Source organism: Lynx canadensis, chromosome B4, assembly GCF_007474595.2.
Source record: "Lynx canadensis isolate LIC74 chromosome B4, mLynCan4.pri.v2, whole genome shotgun sequence".
NCBI classification, from domain to species: Eukaryota; Metazoa; Chordata; class Mammalia; order Carnivora; family Felidae; genus Lynx; species Lynx canadensis.
The window spans coordinates 125,747,150-125,769,998 of NC_044309.1; the positions used below are offsets into that span (position 1 = coordinate 125,747,150).

The 22,849-nt window shown below is 47.2% G+C and overlaps 1 protein-coding gene across 1 annotated transcript in view; it reads left to right on the forward strand.

Moving 5' to 3' along the window:
* The window catches only part of RFX4 (regulatory factor X4), a 143,778-nt gene that overhangs the window by 32,425 nt on the left and 88,504 nt on the right, over nt 1–22,849 (forward strand). The window contains exon 4 of the mRNA XM_032593803.1: nt 9,063–9,186. Coding sequence (XP_032449694.1) covers nt 9,063–9,186 — 124 coding nt within the window. The remainder of the gene's footprint in view (nt 1–9,062; nt 9,187–22,849) is intronic.

The following is a 22,849-nucleotide window of genomic DNA, read 5'->3' on the forward strand; positions in this document are numbered from 1 at the left end:
ACCTCCCTTGTCGCCTGTGTCACTTCTGGCTCCCTGTGCACCAGTCAGGGCAGAGGCATCTCCCCTTTCAGCAGTTTATGGGGTGCAGGGGGAGGCCCTTCCCCAAAGGAAGAGGGTAGAAGACCAAATCATCTCTTTCTTGGGGGGGTGTTTTTTTTCTTTCTTTCAAAAAAATTAAAAAGAGGTCTTGGGTGATTGATGGCCTTTCAATCCTTCAAATTAATATAAAACAAAGGAAATTTCACGTTTCTCTTTAGAATGTCCTTGGAGGCCGCAGGTAGAAAGCTGGACTGGGTACTGTTCCAAAGAAGTTTGTTGAAGTTTCGGACCAGGTCACCGCTCCTAGACCAGAGTCACAGAGTAACCAGTACCCGATGTTCGGTACCCATCTCTGACTTGATCCTTTATTCAACAGTGACAGAACATTATTCGCTTCCATAATATTAGTTAGGCCGTCTTGTTCCAGAAAGGGAGGCTGAACATTTTTAGCACTGAAAACAGCCGGAGATGTCCGATAATGCCTGTAGGTGTGACCGGTGCCCTGCTAGAAACCCTCTACCGCAGAGGCAGAAAGGTAACTAAGCAGGACAGTGTGAAGGGCATGTCTCAGACAAGGAGATACTAGGGTGTGGAGCTATGATCCTTTTTTTTTTTTTTTTAAAGTATCTTGTGCCGTGGTTAAGGTGTAATTCTAAGGTCTAACGGTAAAGCCGCTTGAGTGGGCAATTTTGTAGTCCCACTAACATTTCGCCGTGAACACCCAGAACTTCTTCACACCATTATGGAGAACACTCCCACAGGTGTGCAAGGGGGGCTTATGAAGATGTTCTTTGCAGCCTTCTTTGTAATGGTGAAGTAGAACTGAGTAGAGGCAGGGAAGGGATGGAAAGAGAATGTTGAGGGGGATGGTTTATGATAGAGAATGGTACCCAAATCACCTCAGCTGTCATTGGTGGCCACCGGAGCTCTGGGCTGCCTACCCCTGGCCCAGCCATGACAGAAAGAAGCATTGGCAACAGTTGAACTTGTGACACTGTGCTATTATATAGTGCCTAGTTTTTGTCAAAAAAAAAAAAAGCGGAGGGGGGGGAGGGGGGGCGACTTTAACCAAACACTGAGCATAGGGATTCTTGAACCTGGCTAATTCCAGGCCTTTCTGGAATACCAACCCAGTAGCTCATGGGCCAAACACAGGATATGGATTAGAGGACTCCAGGTTCTGGATTGGATGATGATTCCATCATCACAGTGGCAGCACTAAATCCCCGATTCAGCCCATCACTCTGCATCAGCCAAACCTACAGGTTAACCAGATGCCAGTGGCAAACCAGGCTTGTGCCTGGCTGGAGACTTCACCAGCCAAGCTCTTCTGCTGCTCATGAAAACCCTGTCGAGTTGGCAGGACTGTTACCCCTATTTAAAGAAGAAGAAACCAAGGCAGGCAACTGAACACAACAGAGGGTCACAGTCTCACTCCACCCGAGGGGGGGATTGCCTGATTCCCAAGAAGGCCCTCAAAGGGGAGAGAGAGCCAGCCGAGGCCCTGGGAGAAATACCAGATCCATCTGAACATGTGTTTCTGGTTGGTTTGTCTACCTAGCAGCAAGTCGTAGGCTTAAGTGCTGTTTAAAGAAAAATGGATCAGTTTTGTTTCTTTGCTTGTTTTGGCTTTTTATAGATTCAGCCTCAGACCTAGCCAGAGCCAATGCCCACCATTTTGTTCGTGTTTCTTGTCCAGTGAAGTCCTCTCCTTGGTTCCCATTTTCTTCTGATCAATTGTCAGCTTCCTAAAGGCAATGGCAGGGATTGCGTGTTGTTGCTCACTGCTGTATTCTAGAGTGCCTGGCACACAGTAGGTGCTCAGTAAATGTGTGCCGGCTCACTGACCAAAGGAATGTCAGTCCATAGCACACAGTGAGAGCTTTAGGAGCCTCGTACCTGAGTTCATACTCCATACCTGGCTTTTCCCAGGAGAGTGGCTTTGGGCAGTCACTTTGCCTGGCCCTCCCTTTCTTCCTCCATGTCATGGAGATGATGTTACCCATCTTGTGTGAGTAGTGATAGCAAATGTGAATATCCCTGGCACAGAAAATATAAAGCAAATATGTTCATATTAATTGGGGGTTTTTCCTTAATCACCCAGGTCTTAAGGTTAAAAAAAAAAAGTGCTTTTCTGATCTGTGCAAACGTCTGTGTAAAAGTCCGCTTTCCTTCCTTCGCACCTCCTTCTCTCTTCCTTCTGCAGGGTTGACTGACTGTGTTCAGGGCACAGTAGTAGGAACTGTGCTAACATAAATAGGGATGCTGTTTGGTCCCTGCCTTCAAAGGACTCTCAGTCTAAGATGTAAAGTGTTACCAGAATATTCCACAGTAACCTAGAATAATACTGACAGGTGCCCCTTATCCAGCGTCCCCCTCTGCCACCTAGAGGGCTGTGGGTTGTGCGTGGATTCTTGTTAATCCCCTCAGCGGCCTTGGGAGATGGGTATTAGTATCCTTTGCATCATGTTACTGATGAAAGAGACAAGGATCTGAGGGTTCAAGCAACACACCCGAGCCTGTGGTGCCTTGCAAGTGGTGTGGGCAGGATTTAACCTCAGCGTCCCCTGCCTCTGAACCCAGTGCTGCTTCTCAGTGAGGGCAGTTGGAGCCGCAGACAGATATGAAGGGCTGTGGAAACTCCCAGGAAGTGATGAGAGCTTTGGGGGCAGAGGCTGCGCTTCCTGTCAAGACTTTCTCCTCCACAGATGCAACTCCGTGCCTGGCGGATGCCCATCGCAACACTCTGCATGTTATCGGGTGAATGAATCTATGAATCTGACAAGAATGAGGAACCGACTAAGAGGCCATGAGCAGATGGGGCTGGGTGGGAATTAAACATAGTTGTCAGGGAGAGAAATTTGAGCTGAGCCTAGAGGGGCTCACCTCTCGTGGTGGAATGCCCTGGAACATACGGGGTGGGGAGCATGTGCAAGATCAACAGTCCTTTGGCTGGGGAGAAGTGTATGTGCAGAGCAGTGGGTCGAGAGAAGCCTGGAGAAGTAGTCAGGGGTCATATGGTGGGGGCCGTACATGCCAAGGGAGGGAATTAGAACTTCTCCACAGAGGCAGAGGGGAGTAACTGATGGGTTTAGATTACTGTCTGGCCTCTGCTTAGCAAGGTTGTTTTCACGTATTTTTCAGTCTCTGGGTCAACCTGAGTAATAAGTTACTATGTCCTGCAAGGCTTTTAAAAGTCCTGCTGTCTGATCTTCTGGTAAAATAGAAGAGAAAGTTTCTGTTGTAGACATGTCCGCAAAGACCCAGGTAGTGGAGACTCTGAACTGAAATCTCACACGTACAGAGAAGAGAACAGGTTTCAAAGGAGAGCAGCAGGAATAATTATGCTGGGTGCTGAAACATTTGGTCTTCATTGTCAAGTGCTGATACGGAGCTTCCTCCCCTGCCCTGGGTTGCTGCAGCCAAAGCCTCATGAGGAGATCTTTTTCAAAATGTATACCGCAGATAATGACTCCTGTTGGCTAGTAGACTGAGTTCATTATCTCCCCATAATAGGATAGGTTCAATTCAAATATGATCAAGTTATTAAATAGAAGATCAGAAAAGTGGAAGAAGTGGGGAATTTTTTGGTGATCATTAAAAATATCCAGGTATAATGGAGTATTGTTCACCATGTCAGACTAATGATGTCCTCTACAAGTGAGGAGAAGGGGAAATTTCATCAGATATGAAGAGAAATAATTAACTGCCTTTCTTTCTGCCATGCCTTGGTCAGCGAAGCAGACATTCCAATTAGCAACTTCAGTACATGCACGGACCCTCTGGATTTTGTAAGGAGGTTTGGGGAAAGGTATCATGACGCTCTTTCTGCGGAAACTCATCAAGCATCAAAGTTGCCCTTAATGCCAGTTACATCTATTCATTTGTAGAGCTTATTAAAATGCTTCATAGTCATAAGCCACCTAGATACCTTGAGGCGAAGAAGCTCTGGGAAGAGGAACAAAATGTGGATAGCATTGTAGTTATTTAGAAGGCTCTGGCCTTTGGCAGGTAACTGCTTAATTAATTCAGCCTGTGTGAACTGTGACTTACACTCATCTGGATTCAGATAGTTTGTTGCTGCTATGGGTTCATTTAATGGGATGTATTTTAACCCTGGTCTTCTATTTTAATGCTGATCCCTTGGCCGTACTTAGTGAGCGAGCAAGCCACAAGAATATCAAATATAAACTCAGGCACGGGGTGTGGGGGTCTTAAGCAAAATAGCTAGTGGTAAGGGGGAGCCAGGAACCCACCCGGGAGACTGTGCTGACACCACATTATCACCGCCCTCCATTACTCCCTTGCAGTTCTGAACCATGAGGAATGGCGCCTCCGGTCATCCTTCAGTCCAGTGAGGAACCTGAGAGCTTGCCTTGGTTGGTGCCATCCATCTCACATCTGGCAGCATAAGAACCACACGCACTGAGGGTTATCCCTGCCCCCACGGCCACCCCTCCAGTTTACACCCCATCACTTTTTGCCTGAAGTCTTGTAGTAGCCCCTAACTGGTCTCGTTTGTTCATTCATTTGTTCAACAGATACGAGTTAGTCGCCATGTGCCAGGCCTCACTAGTCAGCCTTGTCCTCCTACAGTAGAGGTGCCAGGATGACCTGCCAAAGAGTGAATCTGATCATGCTGCAACCATGCCTAAGAAAACTTAACTGGCCCCCTAGGGGTGCCTGAGTGGCTCAGTCGGTTAAGTGTCCCACTCTTGGTTTCGGTTCAGGTCGTGGTCTCATGGTTCATGGGTTCAAGCCCCATGCTGACAGTGAGGAGCCTGCTTGGGATTCTCTCTCTCCCTCTCTCTCTGCCCTTCCCCCACTCTCTGTCTCTGTCTGTCTCTCAAAATACAGAAATAAACTCAAAAAAAAAAAAAAGAAAAAAATGGCCCTCTATCATTTTAAAGGGTCATATGCCTTTTGTAAGATGAACTCTGAATGGCTTGAAATGCATGTATATTGAATGTACCTATGGATTTTTCTGGCCAAAGTTAATTTTAGGAAATGATTAGCAAGGATAAGCAAAAAGGGATACTTCTCCTCCCCACAGCTTGTCCTGCACAAAGTTGCAGCCATCCAAGGTGTGTGTGTGTGTGTTAGACTGGAAAATGTTCTACCATAGTCTACAGAGTTGAAATCAAAGCTTTGAAAAGAAATTGCTTTTTTTTTTAAAGTTTATTTATTCATTTATTGGAGCAGGGAGGGGCGGAGAAAGGAAGACAGAGAATCCCAAGCAGGCTCCACACTGTCAGCGTGGAGCCCAGTGTGGGGCTCGAACCCATGAACTGTGAGATCATGACCTGAGCGGAAGTCAAGAGTCGGATGCTTAACCGACTGAGCCACCCAGGTGCCCCTGAGAGGAAATTGCTTAATGGGACTCTCAGTAGTCTAAGATGAAACCAAGGAAACTTGGATGGTTTTTGTTTTTATTGTTATATTCGTTTACAATCAATCCGTTGTTGGCTAATAGAACATAGTAAGCTTTAAATTCATATTAGTGACTGTTGTTATTGATGACATTATTATTATTTCTACAGCATCCCAGAAACACTCTGGTCTTCCTGCCTCTGAGTCTTTATTTTTTCAGTTCACTGAGTACTGCTCCATCGCCTCCCGTAAATGACATTTCTGCAGTAATTCTTGAACTCCGAGGGTTGCCAAACTTCTATTCCAGGCCATATTCTCTTGGGGACATTGGAAGATTCTCCATACCCCCTCCCCCTTTGTTTTTTTAAAGGCTCCTTTGCAAGCCCTTTCTCCACTCAGACCACTGTCTCCATCATCCAAAGCACATTGTCTCTCACCCTTGCTGTTCTCCATTGCCTAGAATCCCCTCCATCTACCACAGCAGGACACTGTAGTGGGTTAGAGGAAGACTCTCCCATTTACTGCCTGCGCGACCATGGGCACATGAGTTCCACTCTCTGAGCCATATAAACCTACCACACAAGGTAGGCTTTATACCCATGTATCCAGTTTCCTCATTGGACACATGGGTATAAAACCTACCTTATATGGTTATTGTGAGGATGGAAAGAGATACCAGATACCCAGTGCCTGGCACCTGGGAAAAGAGCAACTGATGCTAGCTGTCACAAAATTCAAATCCCAGTTCATCCATGAAACCTTAATTACATCTTCTCATCTACACAGGAATCTCTCTGTTCTCCCACCTTTGACTGCTCTTATAGTAGTTAATTTTTCATATTTTGATGCATTATTATTCTTCCCAGATAGACTGCAAAGTGAACCAGGGCATAGATCATGCCTTATGTCAACACAAGAGGCTACAGGAGCCAGACAAGGAACAGAAAATAGATTGGTGTCAGAAAAGTAGGGAGGAGTGAGGACTCTGGCCAACTCGAGGGCACACCTACCTCTGGCCAATTATTGTCATGCGGGAATATGGGCCCAGCATTGCCAGATCTCAGCCTTTTCACAAGAAGCCAGATTCTTAGGGGAAATGTCCTGAATTTTAAAAGCCAGGCCAACAATATTGAGGCCACGCAAAGCATGTCTGTGAGACCCCAGTTTGTGAAAGCTGCCGTATTTGGATGGTCCATACAAGTTTGTATGTAAACTGGTCATGTGGACCTCTGAACTCACTTTTATAGAGAAACAGTGCTGTGAATGGCAGTTAGGGGTCCAGGCTAAGCTAGAAGGCTGATTCCCATTTCCAGACCTGAAGCTTAGGACAGTCCCAAGAAATCTCATCTCTATGTGAAAGCATTTTCCCACGGGGAGCCACATCTAGTGTTTGTTCTAATTTCCGATGTCAGGGACATGTATACTAGAATGTAAGCCCTTTCAGGCCAGGGCCTTTGTTTTGCTCTCTGCTGTTTCCTTAATGTCGAGAGCAGTGCCTGGAACTCAATAAATATTTGTTGAATTTAAAATTTTTTTTTTCAACGTTCATTTATTTTTTGGGACAGAGAGAGACAGAGCATGAACGGGGGAGGGGCAGAGAGAGAGAGAGAGAGACACAGAATCGGAAACAGGCTCCAGGCTCTGAGCCATCAGCCCAGAGCCTGACGCGGGGCTCGAACTCACGGACCGCGAGATCGTGACCTGGCTGAAGTCGGACGCTTAACCGACTACGCCACCCAGGCGCCCCAATATTTGTTGAATTTTAAAGATTACCTGTATCTCTATCCATCTGCCCACCATTTAATCTATTCCCTACATGCAAACAAGGACTATCTTGCTCACCAAGTGCTCCCCCAGCACTTGGCAGGTGGTAGGAGATCAATAAGTATTTGTTGAATGAATATATAACTGCAACGATGCATCCACCAGACACTTAATTGAGCACCTGCTGTGTGCCAAGGAATATGTTGGCCTTCAAGGATGCAGGAGTGACTCAGATACCATGCCAACCTCAAGGAATTAGGTCACCCAGAAAGGATTGCATAAACGGTTTCCCGGAACACTTCTAAAAATGATCAGGAGTTACTCAGTGCTCCCCTTCCCAGAAGAAGGGGGACTAGGTGAGGTGATGAGACCACTCAGCACCAGGCTTCTTCATTTATCTGGGCGTGCCTAGGGTCATATTCATTGGTAGGGTTTGGATGTGAAATGATTGAATTGATTTTCTTTCAACCACATGCTGGAATGAGCACAGTGAGCACTGCCCTTTCAAGTGGCCACCTCAGGAGGCCGTGTCCTCATTCTGCTTCACAGTCACGGCAGGACTGGACCACTTCTTTGGCAAGTGCCCCTGAGAAGTTAGAAGCCATCTGAGGATATTTATTTCACTGCTCTAGAATCTTGCCTTATTTTTGTCTCTGCCCCCACTCCCCACCCCACAACAAATGTTTGAGATGAAAGGGCTATTCCAGTCACTTTATTCCTCAAACTTGGTTCCAAATGACTTTGGGTCGTTTCCAAAAATCCAGTTTGTGATCCAAAGAGAAATATCTTCTGTTCGTGAGTTAATTGAACAGTGTGTGCCCCAGGCTCTGAAAGCAGCAGACCCAAAGAGACGTCCCCAAGTTGTCATGTGCCCTGGCAGTTCTGCTGGAAGAAGTGTTCTTAAACCTTTCAATGTGTCTATGAAAAAGGGGGCAGGATTCTTTTTGATGCCTACACTCTGGTGTTTAGGTGAAAGAGGGGAAAATAGGATAAACTGTATCTAGTTTATTTTTATATCCCAAGATCTAGCACCCATTCAGGACATATGGGCACCCAAAGATGTTTTAAGGAGAGGATAGGTGTATGATGGTGAGGTCCAACACCTACTAAGTGTTTATCGTGTGCCAGGCACCATGCCTGCACATGTCACACGTTCGACTGTCACAACAGCTTATGAGGCGATCACAGCGCCTCCAAAAGGAAACCCTACCTAAGGGTAAATAACTTGCTCAAGGTCACCAAGCCAGCAAGTGACAACACTGGGGTTTGAATCCCCATGGAAAGTCCCTACCCTAGACCCTTAAACTAGGGTCATTACGAAGGTGATGGGTATAGAATCGTAATTCCAGCACAGCAGAGGCGATCCTGAAGAAACCAGAGGGTTCGGCTCCCGCTGTGATCCTAAAACATTCCTTCAGTCAGTGGATTACTGGCTGTCCCACTGTCTGGTTTCTCCTTGGGTGTTTGTTTTCCCACGGCTATCCCACCGCACTGCTCTTGTTAGCAAAGATGCTCCGACACTGGGACACCTGTTAGAAATGGCTACATGAGTGATGTGTGGTTCGAAGCTCGACTGACTGGGGCACCTACAGGATCCTGTATATCACTTTGGGAGTTTGGGGGAACCTGATCCACCCAGACCAATGGCAGCATGGAAGAGAGGGACTGGGAATCTGAGCTGAAAGTGATCCGAGGTCACACAGCCACGGGGGCTAGAAGTCCGATCCTGCCGACCTACCAACTTCACGCGTGACCATGTGGCTTTGTCCTCCTGGGCTTCAGTTTCCCCATCTGTAGGAACACTTCTCTTCAAGTCCTCCTCTGGAGGAGAGCTAGAAAGACCATGCCCTTCTTGCTTGAGGCTTGCTCATTGGGCATTCATTCCACAGGCTGGAGGAGAACTATGAGATCGCGGAGGGGGTCTGCATCCCTCGCAGCGCCCTCTACATGCATTACCTGGACTTCTGCGAGAAGAATGACACCCAGCCTGTCAACGCGGCCAGCTTTGGAAAGGTGAGTCCAGCCTCCCCGGGCTTATTCCTATCCTTCCCCTCTTCCCAGTAATTTTTTGCACTGTTCTTAATCATTTTGAACATCTTAATTGCTTTTTTTTAAAGTTGCTTTGGTAACTTAAATACTTTGGTAACTTTGCTATAATACTTTGCTGTAAAAAGTTCAAAGGCTTATTAGCAAGGTAATACCAAGCCCAATACCAAAACAAAGTAATACCGAAGTATGAAAACTTCCACACAATTCAGACAGGTCATAGAGTAAAAAGGGAACACCTAACTGGACTTTCCTCAGTACTCAATTTGCAGGAAGTGACTTCTTTCCTTCCGAGGGACAAATATTAGACTCCCAAGTGTGTTCCATGTCTGTCAGTGAGTCTGGGGCAGGCAAACTGCTTGCGTCTGTAATGTGAAAGCCTTGGAGAAGCTGGAAGATGGCCTTACATCATTAGCTTAGAGATCTGAGAATCCTCTGCTGGGAGTGGTCTTATTTGCAATATTACCGCAGGCTTGGCTGCTGTCTGTCTCATGACAAAAACATTTTCCACACTTAGGACTCTGTCCGCAAAAACTCATTGTCACTGATCATTCACATTTAACAGGCCAAGGAAAGCTGTTGGAGCACTCTTTCTTTTTTTTAATGTTTATTTTTGAGAGAGAGAGAGAGAGAGAGAGCAGGGGAGGGGCAGAGAGAGGGAGACATAGAATCTGAAGGAGGCTCCAGGCTCTGAGCTGTCAGCACAGAGCCCTATGTGGGGTTTGAACTCACAAACCGTGAGATCATGACCAAGCCAAAGTCGGACGCTTAACCAAGTGAGCCACCCAGGTGCCCCAGAGTACTTTTAAAGACTGATCATTTGTCTATTTGATAGATAAAAATATGGAGTTTTACACCTGCAAAATACCCAATTTAATTTGAGACAATACATCCGAACTGTTTCTCCTTAGCTTCTTTTTCCTATGTATAGTTTTTTACTGCATCCACTAACAAAAAGATAGGCAGGCTGATTTGGCACCACTGTTCCTCACCAGTTTTCTGAGTGCGGGCATAACACGGACTGAACCGGCAAAAACAAGTCACTGTTTAAGTTTCGGGAATTCCCTTTTCCCAACAGATAAAATCATCAGCAGGAAAAAGAGAAAAGAGAGTAGTGTCAGGTCTGAGCCCACCCCCCTGGAGGGTTTAAAACTGAGTGGCTGGGAATTGGCTCCACTCAATAAATGGGAAGATGCTCCGTGGTGACGTAGGGAAGGGCATATGTTTTTGTGATGCATTAACCCTGTTTTTCATACGTGATAATAATTTTTTGTTTAAGTCAGTGGAGACACCACCTTTGCTGTTTCTTCCGTTTGTGTCTTCAGTCCATCAGTGTTGGCTGAGATGGGCTGCGTGGGCGGCACTGTGTTCTGGGGAAAACGAGAAGGGAATCCAGTATGGGTCCCGCTTGTGGAGAGGCTCACGGTCTAGGGAGGGAGTCGGTGAGCTCCTCAGCAGGTGGGAGACGGAAGAGCACACCCGGAATCCAGGGGATCCTGGAGCTTTGTCACACGTCTGGGGTCCTGGGACATTCACTCGCATCCACACTTCCTCATGGCGGCCACAGTGGAGAGTCCAGGATAGGGCCTCAGATGGAGGGACAGGTGGGGTGAACCAAGAGATCAAGAATCTAACTCTTCTGGACTAATCGCTTAACTTCTCTGAGCCTCAGCCCTCTCTGCTGTGAACTGGGAATCAACCCCTCCCTTCCTCATGGGGATGCTGCAGAATTCAAGGGAGATGATTGTCAGTGGATGATGTGTGGTATATGTGTGTCCCTGTCCGGGGCAGGCAAGTGGCTTGGCTTGGTAATGCAAAAGCCTTGGAGAAACCAGGAAATGAATCTTCAGGTACTATTCCCTCAGTCATCTGATAGGTCAGGTACAGTGACACCCACACGTGCCATTGCAGTTGTTGTTATGAATTTCCCCATGAGCTGTTTGTGCACAGATTCTGGGGTGGGGGAAAGACCATAAAAACACAAATCCTCGCCATATCTAGAAACTCCATTTTGCCCAAATAAGGACCTTTTCTTTCCTTTTTCTCACTTCTGTAACACTATCGTCAGCTCAGGGTTTACTTGACTTTGTGATCTAGGTAAAATCGATTTAACTCAGCCCCTCCTCTCCACTCCCTGGGTGTTAGCTTTCTCAGACCCACCTTGACCTGAGACTCTTTCTTCTGTCTACACCACTTCTCTCTACCTGTGCTGTTCAAGACGGTAGTGTGAGCCACATATGGTTGTTCAACTTAAACAGAATTAAAAATTCAGTTCCTCAGTCACATGAGCCATATTTCAGATGCTCACTGGCCACATGTCACTAGAGGCTGTCGTATTGGACAGTGCACATAGAACATTTCCATCATCACAGAAAGTATTCTTGGACGGCCCTGTTCTGAACCACCATGAGCCAAGGATGAAACTCAGAGTCCTCTTTGATTTGCACAAGACAGCCCGCAGAAAGCATTTGTGACCCCAGTAGACTGAAGTTTGAAGGAGGGATTTACATCCCGGACAGCATCTAATGGAACAGACATCCCCATTCCAGAATGCTCTCCCACCTCCATACCACACTGGAGGCTCCCTGGGCCTCCCCCTGCCAGTTCCCCACAGCCAGTCCCAGCCCCCTCTGCTCTGCCACCCCCCCCTTTCCCCTTCTGCCACCTCCCACTGCTCAGCCCCCCTTCCTCCTCGGGACAGCCTCCACCAGATCACCTCTGTTCTCTAATCCTTGGTCCTACTGACATCTATGTCCACGGGTCTTACTTTCAAAATATTGTTTCCAAATAATAACTTTTCTCTCTAAGAATTACAGTGCCAGCTGCTTCCAAAATAGTCATTAAAAAAAGGCATCCAAACTCAGTCCAAAAGCAATGACATACTCTAATGGTATTAAAAGCACAAATGCAAAAGTGCTTTGCAGGTACCTTGCCATTGATTTCAAATGCACTGGAAATTCGGGCTGTCCTTCCAGCCACAGAGGACAGAAGGAGCCCGCTGAGGGTTTCTACACTGAGCTTGTTGAACTGAAATCCCAGCCATGCTCGCCCTTCCTAAGGGCTCCCAGCTGCAGCTGCCATCCCCCCGGAGAGAAAGGGACTGGTTGTTCTGTGAAGCCTGGGGTGTAATTGTGGGCAGCCTTCCTTTGAGCAGATCCATCCAAACTTGCTGCTATTCATCTATGAACTTTTAACTCTGCGTAGGCAAGGTTCAATATTTCAGCTTCATTTTTAGAGAAAAATTTGGTGATAGTCTTCCACCACGCCGCCGCCCCCGCCCCCCGCCATCTGGGCAACCCCCCACTCTCCTCCCCAGCTTGCAAATGGGCTGAGGTGAAACAGCATCAGTGGTGAGGCTCTCCGCCCCCCCTCCCGTGTGGCCTGGTGGGGATACTGTCCTTGATAAAGCGAGTGGACGGCAGCAATGGTTTTGCTGCAGGGAAGAACTGAAAGAGATCCTCTTTCCAGCACTGCGGCCAAGCCCCATAAGCACTGGCTTCCCGTAAGCCCGTATTGACTTTGGGTCCCAGAATTGATTGAGGCATCACAGAGAATGCTGAAGCTTCAAGCTGTACTGGGCTTGTGCCTGCCTTTCTGTTGGCTAGGGTAACGAAAGGTCACCCCTTACCTCTAGACGGGAATAATCCCTCACAAATGACTCTAGGGATAAAATGAGACGCTGCTTAGGAGAGCATTTTTAACATTGTAAGGCATTCTACCAATGGAAGAAGCCACCGTTATCTAAGACTGGCCTCACTCCATCCTGTTTCCTCTGTTTCCTACCATGCTTTTTCTTTATAGCACTTATAACTGTCTGAACTGTTACATATGTGATATAACTAATATATTACATGTTATATGTATAATTATCTGTATGGCATCATTGCCTGTTATTCTACCTCAGTATATTACAGATAATATTCATATGACATAATATACATGTACATATATATGTTAATCATATATGTATGTATATGTGTGTGTGTGTATGTATATATATATATATATATATACATACACACATATATATATATATCTGTTAGTTGCTTGTGTTTTATTTGCCTCCTTCTCTAGAATGGCAGCTCCATGAGGCCTTTTTTTTTGTTCACTGTGCATCCCTAACTCCCAGAATAGCGCCTGGCACATAATAGACCCTCAGATATTTATCGAAGATTGAATGACTTGTGTTATTGCTATTTGCCAAGGACGCTGAAATCATTTGATACACGTGAATGTGTTTAGCCTGTATGATGCCCATATGAAACAGGCATTGTATCAATTTTCCCTTACCCATTTGCTGGGCACGGATGAACTTGTCCAGGTACCAATGGAAACTGGTTGTATTTTCACTTACTTTGAAGGGCTACCTTCAAAGTCCTCTGCTCAGCTGTCCTGCTCTGCCCTCCGATGACATCACAGGGAAACCCCACAGCATCCCAACCATGTTCAGCCATCGTATTGGTGTTGGTTAGAAGATTAACTCATTTTCAGCTATGAAAAAGTCCCACTCGGTCCAGTTTAAAACATGCATCTCACATGCAAGGCAGAGCCTCTCCCTTCCTGGGGCTCAGAATTTGCTCTGTCAAAGAGGGGCAGGGTGGGTGCTTCCTTCCTCCCTCTGTCTTCTGGCTTCTCCAGGGCTGGAGCAGAGGGGCATCAGAGGAGTGTGAAAGAAGGAAAGTCAGCGGGACTCATTTTGAGGGCTCTTCCTGCCAGCGCCCTCTGCTGGAATGGCCATCCATCCGGCTACAGCAATGAGTCCAATCATGGGTTGGGGGGAACCCCATGGATCTCCATCCACAATGGCTGAAGGGATGTGCTCTCCAGCTGACTTTCCACCACCCACCCCCAGGCTGCTCTTGCTCCTCCGCTGAGGATCCCCCATCCGGCTCCGTTCTAGTGTTGGAGGGTTTTAACCAGCTCACTGCATACCTGCTCTTACACCCTGATTCTTAGAGATGCCCAGATGAGCCCCCACAGATGTAACCGGTGTGTGGAACGGGACGAACTCAGCAGTGTACACACAGAAAGTGATTTTGCTCACGCTATGGCCCAGCCTCCTTCCCTGACCCCCGGTGGCTTCATGGCAGGCTTAATTGCTGTTTGATTCTTGATTATAAAAACAAGCCTCTTTTCAATAATGTAGGCTCTCTGTTAGACATTGAAGTCTGGTCCAGGGCTCCAATCAAAACCTGCAGCCTCACATCCACTTGGAAACTCCTCCCAGACTCGCAGCTCAGCCCTGAGCACGTGTGGCCTGAGGACCTACAGAGGGGAAGTGGGGCATGTGGTCTGACCTCCTGCTCGTCCCTGACCTTTTCCTCCTGCTGCTGGTGCTTACAGGCTTGCCAGGTTGAGAAAAAAAAAAAAAATACTTCCAAAATGGTAACCCCAGTTCTCTAGTAAAAAGCAGTAAAGTAAATTTTTAGAGAACAGTGAGTGGAACTGTAAATTGAAACAAAATCATGGGGATCAGAATTGGCCTACACGTGACATCATACCCAGCTAAATTGTCCAAGCTTATTTTTTTAATGTTTGTTTATTTTTGAGAGAGAGAGAGGGAGACAGAATCTGAAGCAGGCTCCAGGCTCTGAGCTGTCAGCACAGAGTGGGGCTTGAACTCACGAACTGCGAGATCATGACCTGACACTTAACTGCCTGAACCACCCAGGGACCCCTAGATTGCCCAAGCTTATTAATAGACCATTCTTTTTAACAGATGTTAGAGAGCTTTTTATAAAATTAATAAAAATAACAAACACCTAGGGCTTTCTATGACCTGGCACTCTTCTAAGCATTTTACATATATCTGCCTCCTCCAAACTACTCTATGAGGTAGGAACTTTTGTTATCCCCATTTTGTAGATGGGTGAACCGAGTCCCAGAGAGATAAGGTAATTTGCCCAAGGCCACACAGACAGTAGATGGATGTGAACCTGGAAAGTCTGGCTCTTAGAGTGCGTGCACTTCAACTTATCTCAGTTTACCCAGGGCAAGTTATTTTGGGGGTAGGGTATGTATGTGGGGGGGGGGGCTGGAGGTAGGTGTATGTGGAGAACAAAATACTGGGCCTTTTGACCGTGGTGCGGTCATTAGCAACCACCTGGCACCTGTTAGATGATGGAATTTGGGACTGAAATCTCGGCCTGTCTCTCAGAGACATGAGTGCTGGTATCACAGTTGAGAAATGCCCCTCAAATCTTTCCCCACCCAGGTGTTCTGGGCACTGTGAACCCTGCAGCCAGTATTTCCCATGCTGGTTCCCCCTCGACACTTGTGTTCCCCCACTTATTAGATACTCATTTATCTTGATCCCTTGTGGCCCCAGCTCTGTGCTGGCAGATGGGAAGTAGGGTGAAGAAGATAGTCTGTCCTCCAGGGGAGTGGGCTGCAGAAGGGACACGTGCCCATGGGAAACCACAGAACAAGATGGCAGATGTGCCCCTGAGCTGGAACACCCATGACTGGGGGGACAAAGGGAGGAGACTTCTGCCTCCTCAAGGGTGGGGGGTGACTGGTGGCCTGAGAATAAGGTCAATCTGGGAAGAGCCCCAGGGATGCACTACTGCCCTCTCCCGACCTGCAGCCTTGTGGGATCCACGGAAGCTGAGGAAGGTGTTTTGATTTCACCAAATACTTCTCTCTCCTGCATCTCCACTTGGTTTTTTGGGGGATCTCTAAGCAAAAGCTCTGCCTTCACAAAGGTGGAGCATCTCTATGTTTAGCAGCAAGCTAAGCTTTTTCAGAAAGAAAAACCGGGCCTCAGATTTCTGAGCCAAGAGCACATCTCTGACTTATAAGCAGATTGCTTTCCACTTATCTGTCACATGCATTGCAGAGAGGTTGTGAGGCAAAAACTTGTCTGCTGAGGGAGACAGCAGGTGGGGCCATGGGCATTGGCCAGGAGTTTCCAATAATGCCAGGTTTTGAGTCCTCAACTTGAGGATCCGTTGCCCTTACTCTCTCTGTGACCATGGACAGGTCCCTTTCCCTCTCTGAACCTCAGTCCCTCCATCTATCAAATGGGGAAGTTAGTCTACAAACATACGGGGATCTTTTTACTGCATTAGTTGGAAATACTTTTCAGTTAGAAACTGGGATGGGCAGTGACGCTGATTCTGTGCCAAGCCCTCTGCACACACTATCTCGTGCAGTCCTCCCCCAGCCCTGTGAACTGGATGCTCGTTTTGTTCCCTTTGGACAAAGATGGCATGGCTGACTCCACGGCTACTGGAACCTTCTCTGGGAAGTTAATTCTGGGTGGAAATCAGAAGGTGGATCAGTTAGGAATTGTATTGTGGGGCTGTGGGTGAAAAATGCCCCTCTCCATCCCCAAACAGTGACTTAAATAAATGAGTGGTTTTCCTTTTCTTCACATTAAATATAAAAGATGATAACCCAACACCGGCATAACAGCCCTTTAAGAGCATCGGGGACCTGGGCTCCTCCTCTTTCTATGCCCTACCATTTGTAGCGGATGGCTTCCAACTTCTGTATCACCTCATGGTCCAAAGTGGCTGCTGGACAACAAAGGCTTAGATTCCAGGCCAGAAGGGGGAAAAGGGGGTAAGAAGAGACAGGTCAAAACTCCAGCCAAATCGGCTATCTTCAAGAGCCTTCCCAGAGCCCTGCCCAGTGATCTCCCCTACATCTCACTGGCTGCCCTTGGTTGTCAGGGAAGCAGGAAAATGTAGACCATCGCCTCCTGGAATAAAAAATTAGAGTTTGGTTAGCAAGGAGAAAGGGGTAAACAATGAACCATTTTATCCACATACGAGCATTTTAGAAATACGTGTATTCATTTTTTTTAAACATTGAGCTATAATTAACATATAACATTGCATTAGTTCTAGGTGTATGGCACAATGGTTTGATATATGTGTATAATGTGCAACAATCACCAGATAAGTTCAGTGAACATCTGTCACTACCCAGAGTTATAATTTTTTCTTTCTTGTGATGAGAACTTTTAAGATCTACTCTCTCAGCAGCTTTCTTTCTTTCTTTTTTTTTTTTAAATGTTTATTTTTGAGACAGAGAGAGACAGAGCGTGAATGGGGGAGGGTCAGAGAGAGAGGGAGACACAGAATCAGAAGCAGGCTCCAGGCTCTGAGCTGTCAGCACAGAGCCCGACGCGGGGCTCGAACTCACAGACCGTGAGATCATGACCTGAGCCGAAGTCGGAAGCTCAACCGAGTGAGCCACCCAGGTGCCCCTCTCAGCAGCTTTCAAATGTACAGCACAGTATGAACTATGGTCACCATGCTGACAGGTGGTGTCCTCAGGACATTTTTTTATCTCACAACTGGAAGTTTGGACCTTTTGACCCATTTCCCCCACATTGTCCCTGTGTGTCCTTTTGTAAGTGTCACAACGATGAAATGGAACCCAGGATCCTGAAAACATGTATGGAATACTGTCAGGTTAGGAGCCCAGGAGAAGGACACAGGTGGCACAGAGTGATCACTTAAAGACAGTGGGCAGGTAACGTGATTTATAGTCAGCTCGTCAGCAAGAGGCTCTCGTGGATGGGCACTAGACGGCTAGGAGATAGTGCCATTTGAATATGTGGAGAGGCCATTTAGCCTCAAAACTGTGTGTCCCCTGAAGGCTTTGTTGATTTCCGGAACCCTCCGTTCCTTTGATTAAGTCTGTAAAAATGCAATTAGAACAGAGCGGGATGAGTCATTAATATATATCGGTTACTGACATATCAATATAAAGGAGTTTAATCTATTTCAGGGACTCGGAGATTGGTTGGTGAGACCCCATCATTTTTTAGCTGAGGGAGTTGAGAGGAATTGAGTGGTTTTCCCCAGGTCACACGTGGAGTGGCGGGGCTGGATCTAAGGGGTGGGGGAACGCGGGACGCCTGCTGCGGGGTGGGGAGACCAGGAAGCAGCAGGGAGACCAGAGAAGGGGAAGGTGGGGCGACAGATATATGAATTGAATGTATTTATATGCTGCCTTTTCCTCGTGAGGACTTGAGGTAATTGGCAGTTTGGGCTGTGGGTGGTTCCTCCTTGAATGCTTGGCTCCTTCCTCACTGCCAGCCGTGCTCAAGCGATGCCAGAAAATGCCAAGTGTGTTCTGGGGACCAGTGCTTGGGGCAGCTGCGTATACCTGGGGTAGGAGCCAAAGATCCTTCTTGCTTGACGTGCCTGCCCTCTTCCTCGAGAGTCCTTCCATTCCCCTCACTGACCCCAAGTCACGTGCAGGGCCCTGTGGGGGCGCAGGAAGATGAAGGTGCTCTTGAGGCATCAGGATCCTTCAGGAATGCTCTGTTGCCAGTTTTCAAAGGAAAACACTAATTCCATTGATGGAGTTCCCTGCAACTGTAAATTCCTGCGTGTGTTTTTCTTCACCTTGAGTATCTGCTGTGGGGTGTCCACGTCAGAAGGTCTGCTTTCATACCCGACCCCACAGTGTGTGATTTCAGGTGTCTCTACGTGTCACGCAGTGCCCAAGCTCAGAAGTCAGACTGTCTGGGCTCGAGTCCCGTCCCCACCAGTTACCAGCTGGGTGAGCTCAGACGATTTCCAAACCACTCTGGACCTCTCTCAGTTTCTTCATGCAGAAAATGGGAACATGGCAGCAACCGCGTGGAGAGTTGTTGTCATAATGGCTATTGGGGGAGGGGGCTTCCTCAGCTCAGTGCCTGGTAAATATAAACACTCCGTGCATGTCAGCTATGATTATGATTTCAGTTCACCATGGCAGCATTCCATGACTTTGATACATCGTGTTTTTAATATATCACCGCTAACATCGATGTTTTGGCTCTTGCCGCTGCTCTTCCTTCTGAACAATTTTGAGAACAATTGTTCTAAAAATGTCCTGCCTGGCGCGCATGCTGCCATTACCACCCTCACCCGCTCCTGTTGTCGCCTTCGGAGTTATTCCGGTCTTGACTTAACCTGTAGCTTATGTAACTCACCTCATTCTAGCTAAGCCCGTGTGTGAGGACTGTCTCTTCTTGTACTTAAACACGTGACACACCATCCAGGCAGCCTCAGGATGAGACTGGGCTCACGTATGGGTTGGGGGCTTCTCAGAATTGTCATCCATGGTACCTACCTCTCGAGGGACAACACGTTCGCTGTTATGCTTGTAGCTCCGGGAGTTTTCACAGAATCCTTCATCAACCCATGCATGGGATTTGAAATTCCATTTCTGTCTCATCGCACTAGATAGGAGTTTCTCGTAAATATGTGAAATTTCTCTCGGGGGAATTTCCTGCAGCCACCCCCCCGCCCAGCACCTGGCGCCTAGTAGGTGTTGCCAGAAAACTCTTGAATGGCCAGAGGTGCATCAGGATAGTGTAATCGCTCTGGCAAACACCCATTTCAAAGTGAAAGTGTGGAGGCAGGCTGTTTCAAAATCTTATTGATACCACTAACTTAATTATATTTTCTTCTCTGCTAAAGGGGTGAGGTCTCTCGTCAACAAAGAAAGTGAGTACGTTTCTCACTTTCACACTTGAAGTTGTGACAATTAGAATCCCTTGGAACAACCTCTTTTCTTAATCATCTCTTTCTCGTGTTCAAAACAATTGTGCGTGTGTGTTAAGAGAAGGCACGGGACTTTTGCAATACATAGTTACAAAACAACTTGCCCTTATACTGAGTTTCTCACCTCTTGCTATTTGAAAAGCCCCTCTACTTTTCCCACACCCAAAAAACCTCTCAACTCAGACCCACAGCTCTTATTTTTGAACTGTTCTGAGCGTACTTGACTCCTTATACACACGAGTTTGTCTCCTTCAAAGTGTGGGAGGATGTGCACTTATCCCATTACCTTGGAGCTCCTTTTGGATCAATCCTTGTTGGTGGCAAATCGTTGCCTCCTGAGGGTGGATTGAATTTTTGGAAACAACCACAGCCTTTTTTCAAAGCCTGTCCCTCATGACTTAAGTTTGGAGATCAAGCTGGATCAAGATCATACACTTTGAGATCAAAATCAAACAAAGCCTGTCTGTAAGAGTAACAAGACAGAGTGGCTTTCTGGAGTGGCTGTAAAGGTGTCCCGAGGCGGCATCTAGACAGGACATCAGGGTTTTCACACACAGTTAGTGGACCCCTTGCTGGCTCCCGTGGGTACCAGCCATATTGAAGAACAGGAGAGACAGTCGAATTGGAGTCTGTGAATCTGAGGAGGCTTGAACAGACGTAGATCCTTGTATCTCATCTGTGAAATGGGGATCACCATATTTTTCCCTCCAGCATCGTCTTTAGGATGAAATCAACGTTGCATGTCAAACACCTCATCCAGTGCCTGGTTCTTGCTGATGCTCAGGTTGGAGGCTGCTCCTCTTTCCCTCCTTCCCTTCCTTCTGTTAAGGGGGGGGGGGGGGGGGCGTGGTTTGAATATGTCATTTCAGAAACATGTGCCTAAAACTCACATTTCTTGAAAGGCTGTGCCCACGAAATCACGTCAGGAGAGCCCGCCCACGTGTGGAATTGCCTTCAGCCTAGAGCCACACGTGGTTGACCGGGGAGAAGAGTGGGCAGGAGAGATGGATAGCCTGGCCACCACCACCTAGAAGAAATCCGGCAGCTCCAGGGAGGGGAGTTCTGCAGGGCTGCTCTGCTTCCCACCCCTAGCCCCGTGGAGCCCCCGGCCCTGGCTGCCTCGGCTCAAAGGGAGAAGGGTGGGATTCCCGAGTAATTAAAGGGAATTTGGAAGGCTGGGATGTTGCGGAATGTTAGATCAGTAGCTAGAACAGCATGTGGTGTTCTTTAGGCAGGCTTCATTGAATCCATACAAAAAGAGAAAGAGGGGCTGCCTGCCGCCTGCTCATTTATCAAACAGCGAAACTCAGCTTTCACAGCTCCACAAAAGTGTTTGACTGTTTGCTGAGTCTTGCTGCAGAAATTAAAAGCTGAACAGCCTTAGTGGGGCTGAACCGACCCTGCATTTTGAGACTCAAACTAAATTGTGCTGGGCTTTCAGATTCTGGGACCAGCCGATTATTTGGTGACAAGAGAAGAGAATAATTTGTAATTTGGAGCCCGTAAGAAACACTTAAAAAAAAAAAAGGCAGCAAACCCCCTTCCCACAGGTTTTTGTTGCGGCTAGAAGGAGGGGTGCAATCTGTAACAGCCCTTTCTTTGCTCAGAGTGGGAAAAGTCTTGACCTCCGTTTGGGAAGAACGCGATGCTGTACGGCGTCCCCCACCCCCCACCCCCTACTCAGCAAACGTCCCTTCCTCTTAGTTCCCTGTTTGAAATCATCTTTCTCTTTTCGAGGAGGAGGAGAGGATTTGTCTTCCAGGATTTCTAGATAAAATGTGTTGTCACAAAAAGAACTAAATATTCTAACCGCACGAGTAATATTGCTTGGGAGACCAGGATATACCACAGAAGTCTGAAAAAAAAAAAAAAAAAAAAAAGGAGTTCAATGAGGATCCTCCGAAAATCCGTCAAAGGATCTTACTAGAGGGTGCCAATGAAGAGAACGGGCTAGAAGAGGATGAAGACTGTGGAGACAGAGCGGGGTGTTAACACACGTGGACCCCTCTGCTCCAGCACCCTGCCTGGAAGCAGGTCACTGTCCTGTGCAGTTTTGAAAGCGCGCCGAGGCAGAGCTCTTACCCTCCTTCCTGCTCCCATCCCAGGCTGATGTGGCCCAGGAGGCAGGGCTGGGCATCCATTCCCTAACTCCTTTGGTACCCCCGCAAGCCTGTGAGATTAGCTGAGCCAGTGTTTTATCTCTGTTTGATAGACAAGAAACCTGATGCTCAAATGGAAGGTCTCTTTTGGCCCTTCAATTTCGCACATTTTTAAAAAGTGATAATAGCCTTCTGCACTTCATAGAAAGCAACTGACGGTACCTCTCCCAAACCTTGAAATATTTCTCCCCTTTAATCAGGCAGCTCCATATTTGAGAAACTATTATAAAGTGGGAAAAAAACCAAAATACTGGCCAATAAAAATAATAATCGGGGCACATAGGTGGCTCAGTCAGTTAAGCGTCCGACTCTTGGTTTTGACTCAGGTCATGATCTCACAGGTCGTGAGATCAAGCCCTGTGTCAGGCTGTGTGCTGACAGTGCAGAGCTTGCTTGGGATTCTCTCTCTTTCCCTCTCTCTGCCTGTCCTCTGCACCCTCTCTCTCTCTCTCTGTCTCAAAATAAATAAATAGAAAGAAAAATCATTATCCCAAAGGTACTGCTTTATAGCATTATTTACGTTAATACAATATTAGAAACAACTTCCATGGCCAGCCAAAGAGAGGGGTTTCATTTATTCTTTGATTTATTGAATCAGTGGATTAAGGTACTGAGCCATAATGTCTCCTGCCTGGACTACACAGTGGCCTTTTCATGGTCTCCCTGTTTCTACCCTTGCCCCCTGATGTCACTTTTCCATCCAGCAGCCAGGGCCACCCTTTGGAAAGGTAAGTCAGACTTATTCCCCACGTTCCTGCTTGGAGCCCTCTAAGGTTTCCCCATCTCATTGTGGGTAAAAGCAGAAGTGTTCATAAAGACCTACAAGGCCCCACATGAACCATGCTCCATCAGCCACTCCCGACCTCCTGTTCTCCTGCTCTCCTGAGCACTTACTGTGCTCCAGCCACTTGGCCTCCTTGCTCTTCCTGACACGCATCAAACAAGCTCCTACCCCAGGGT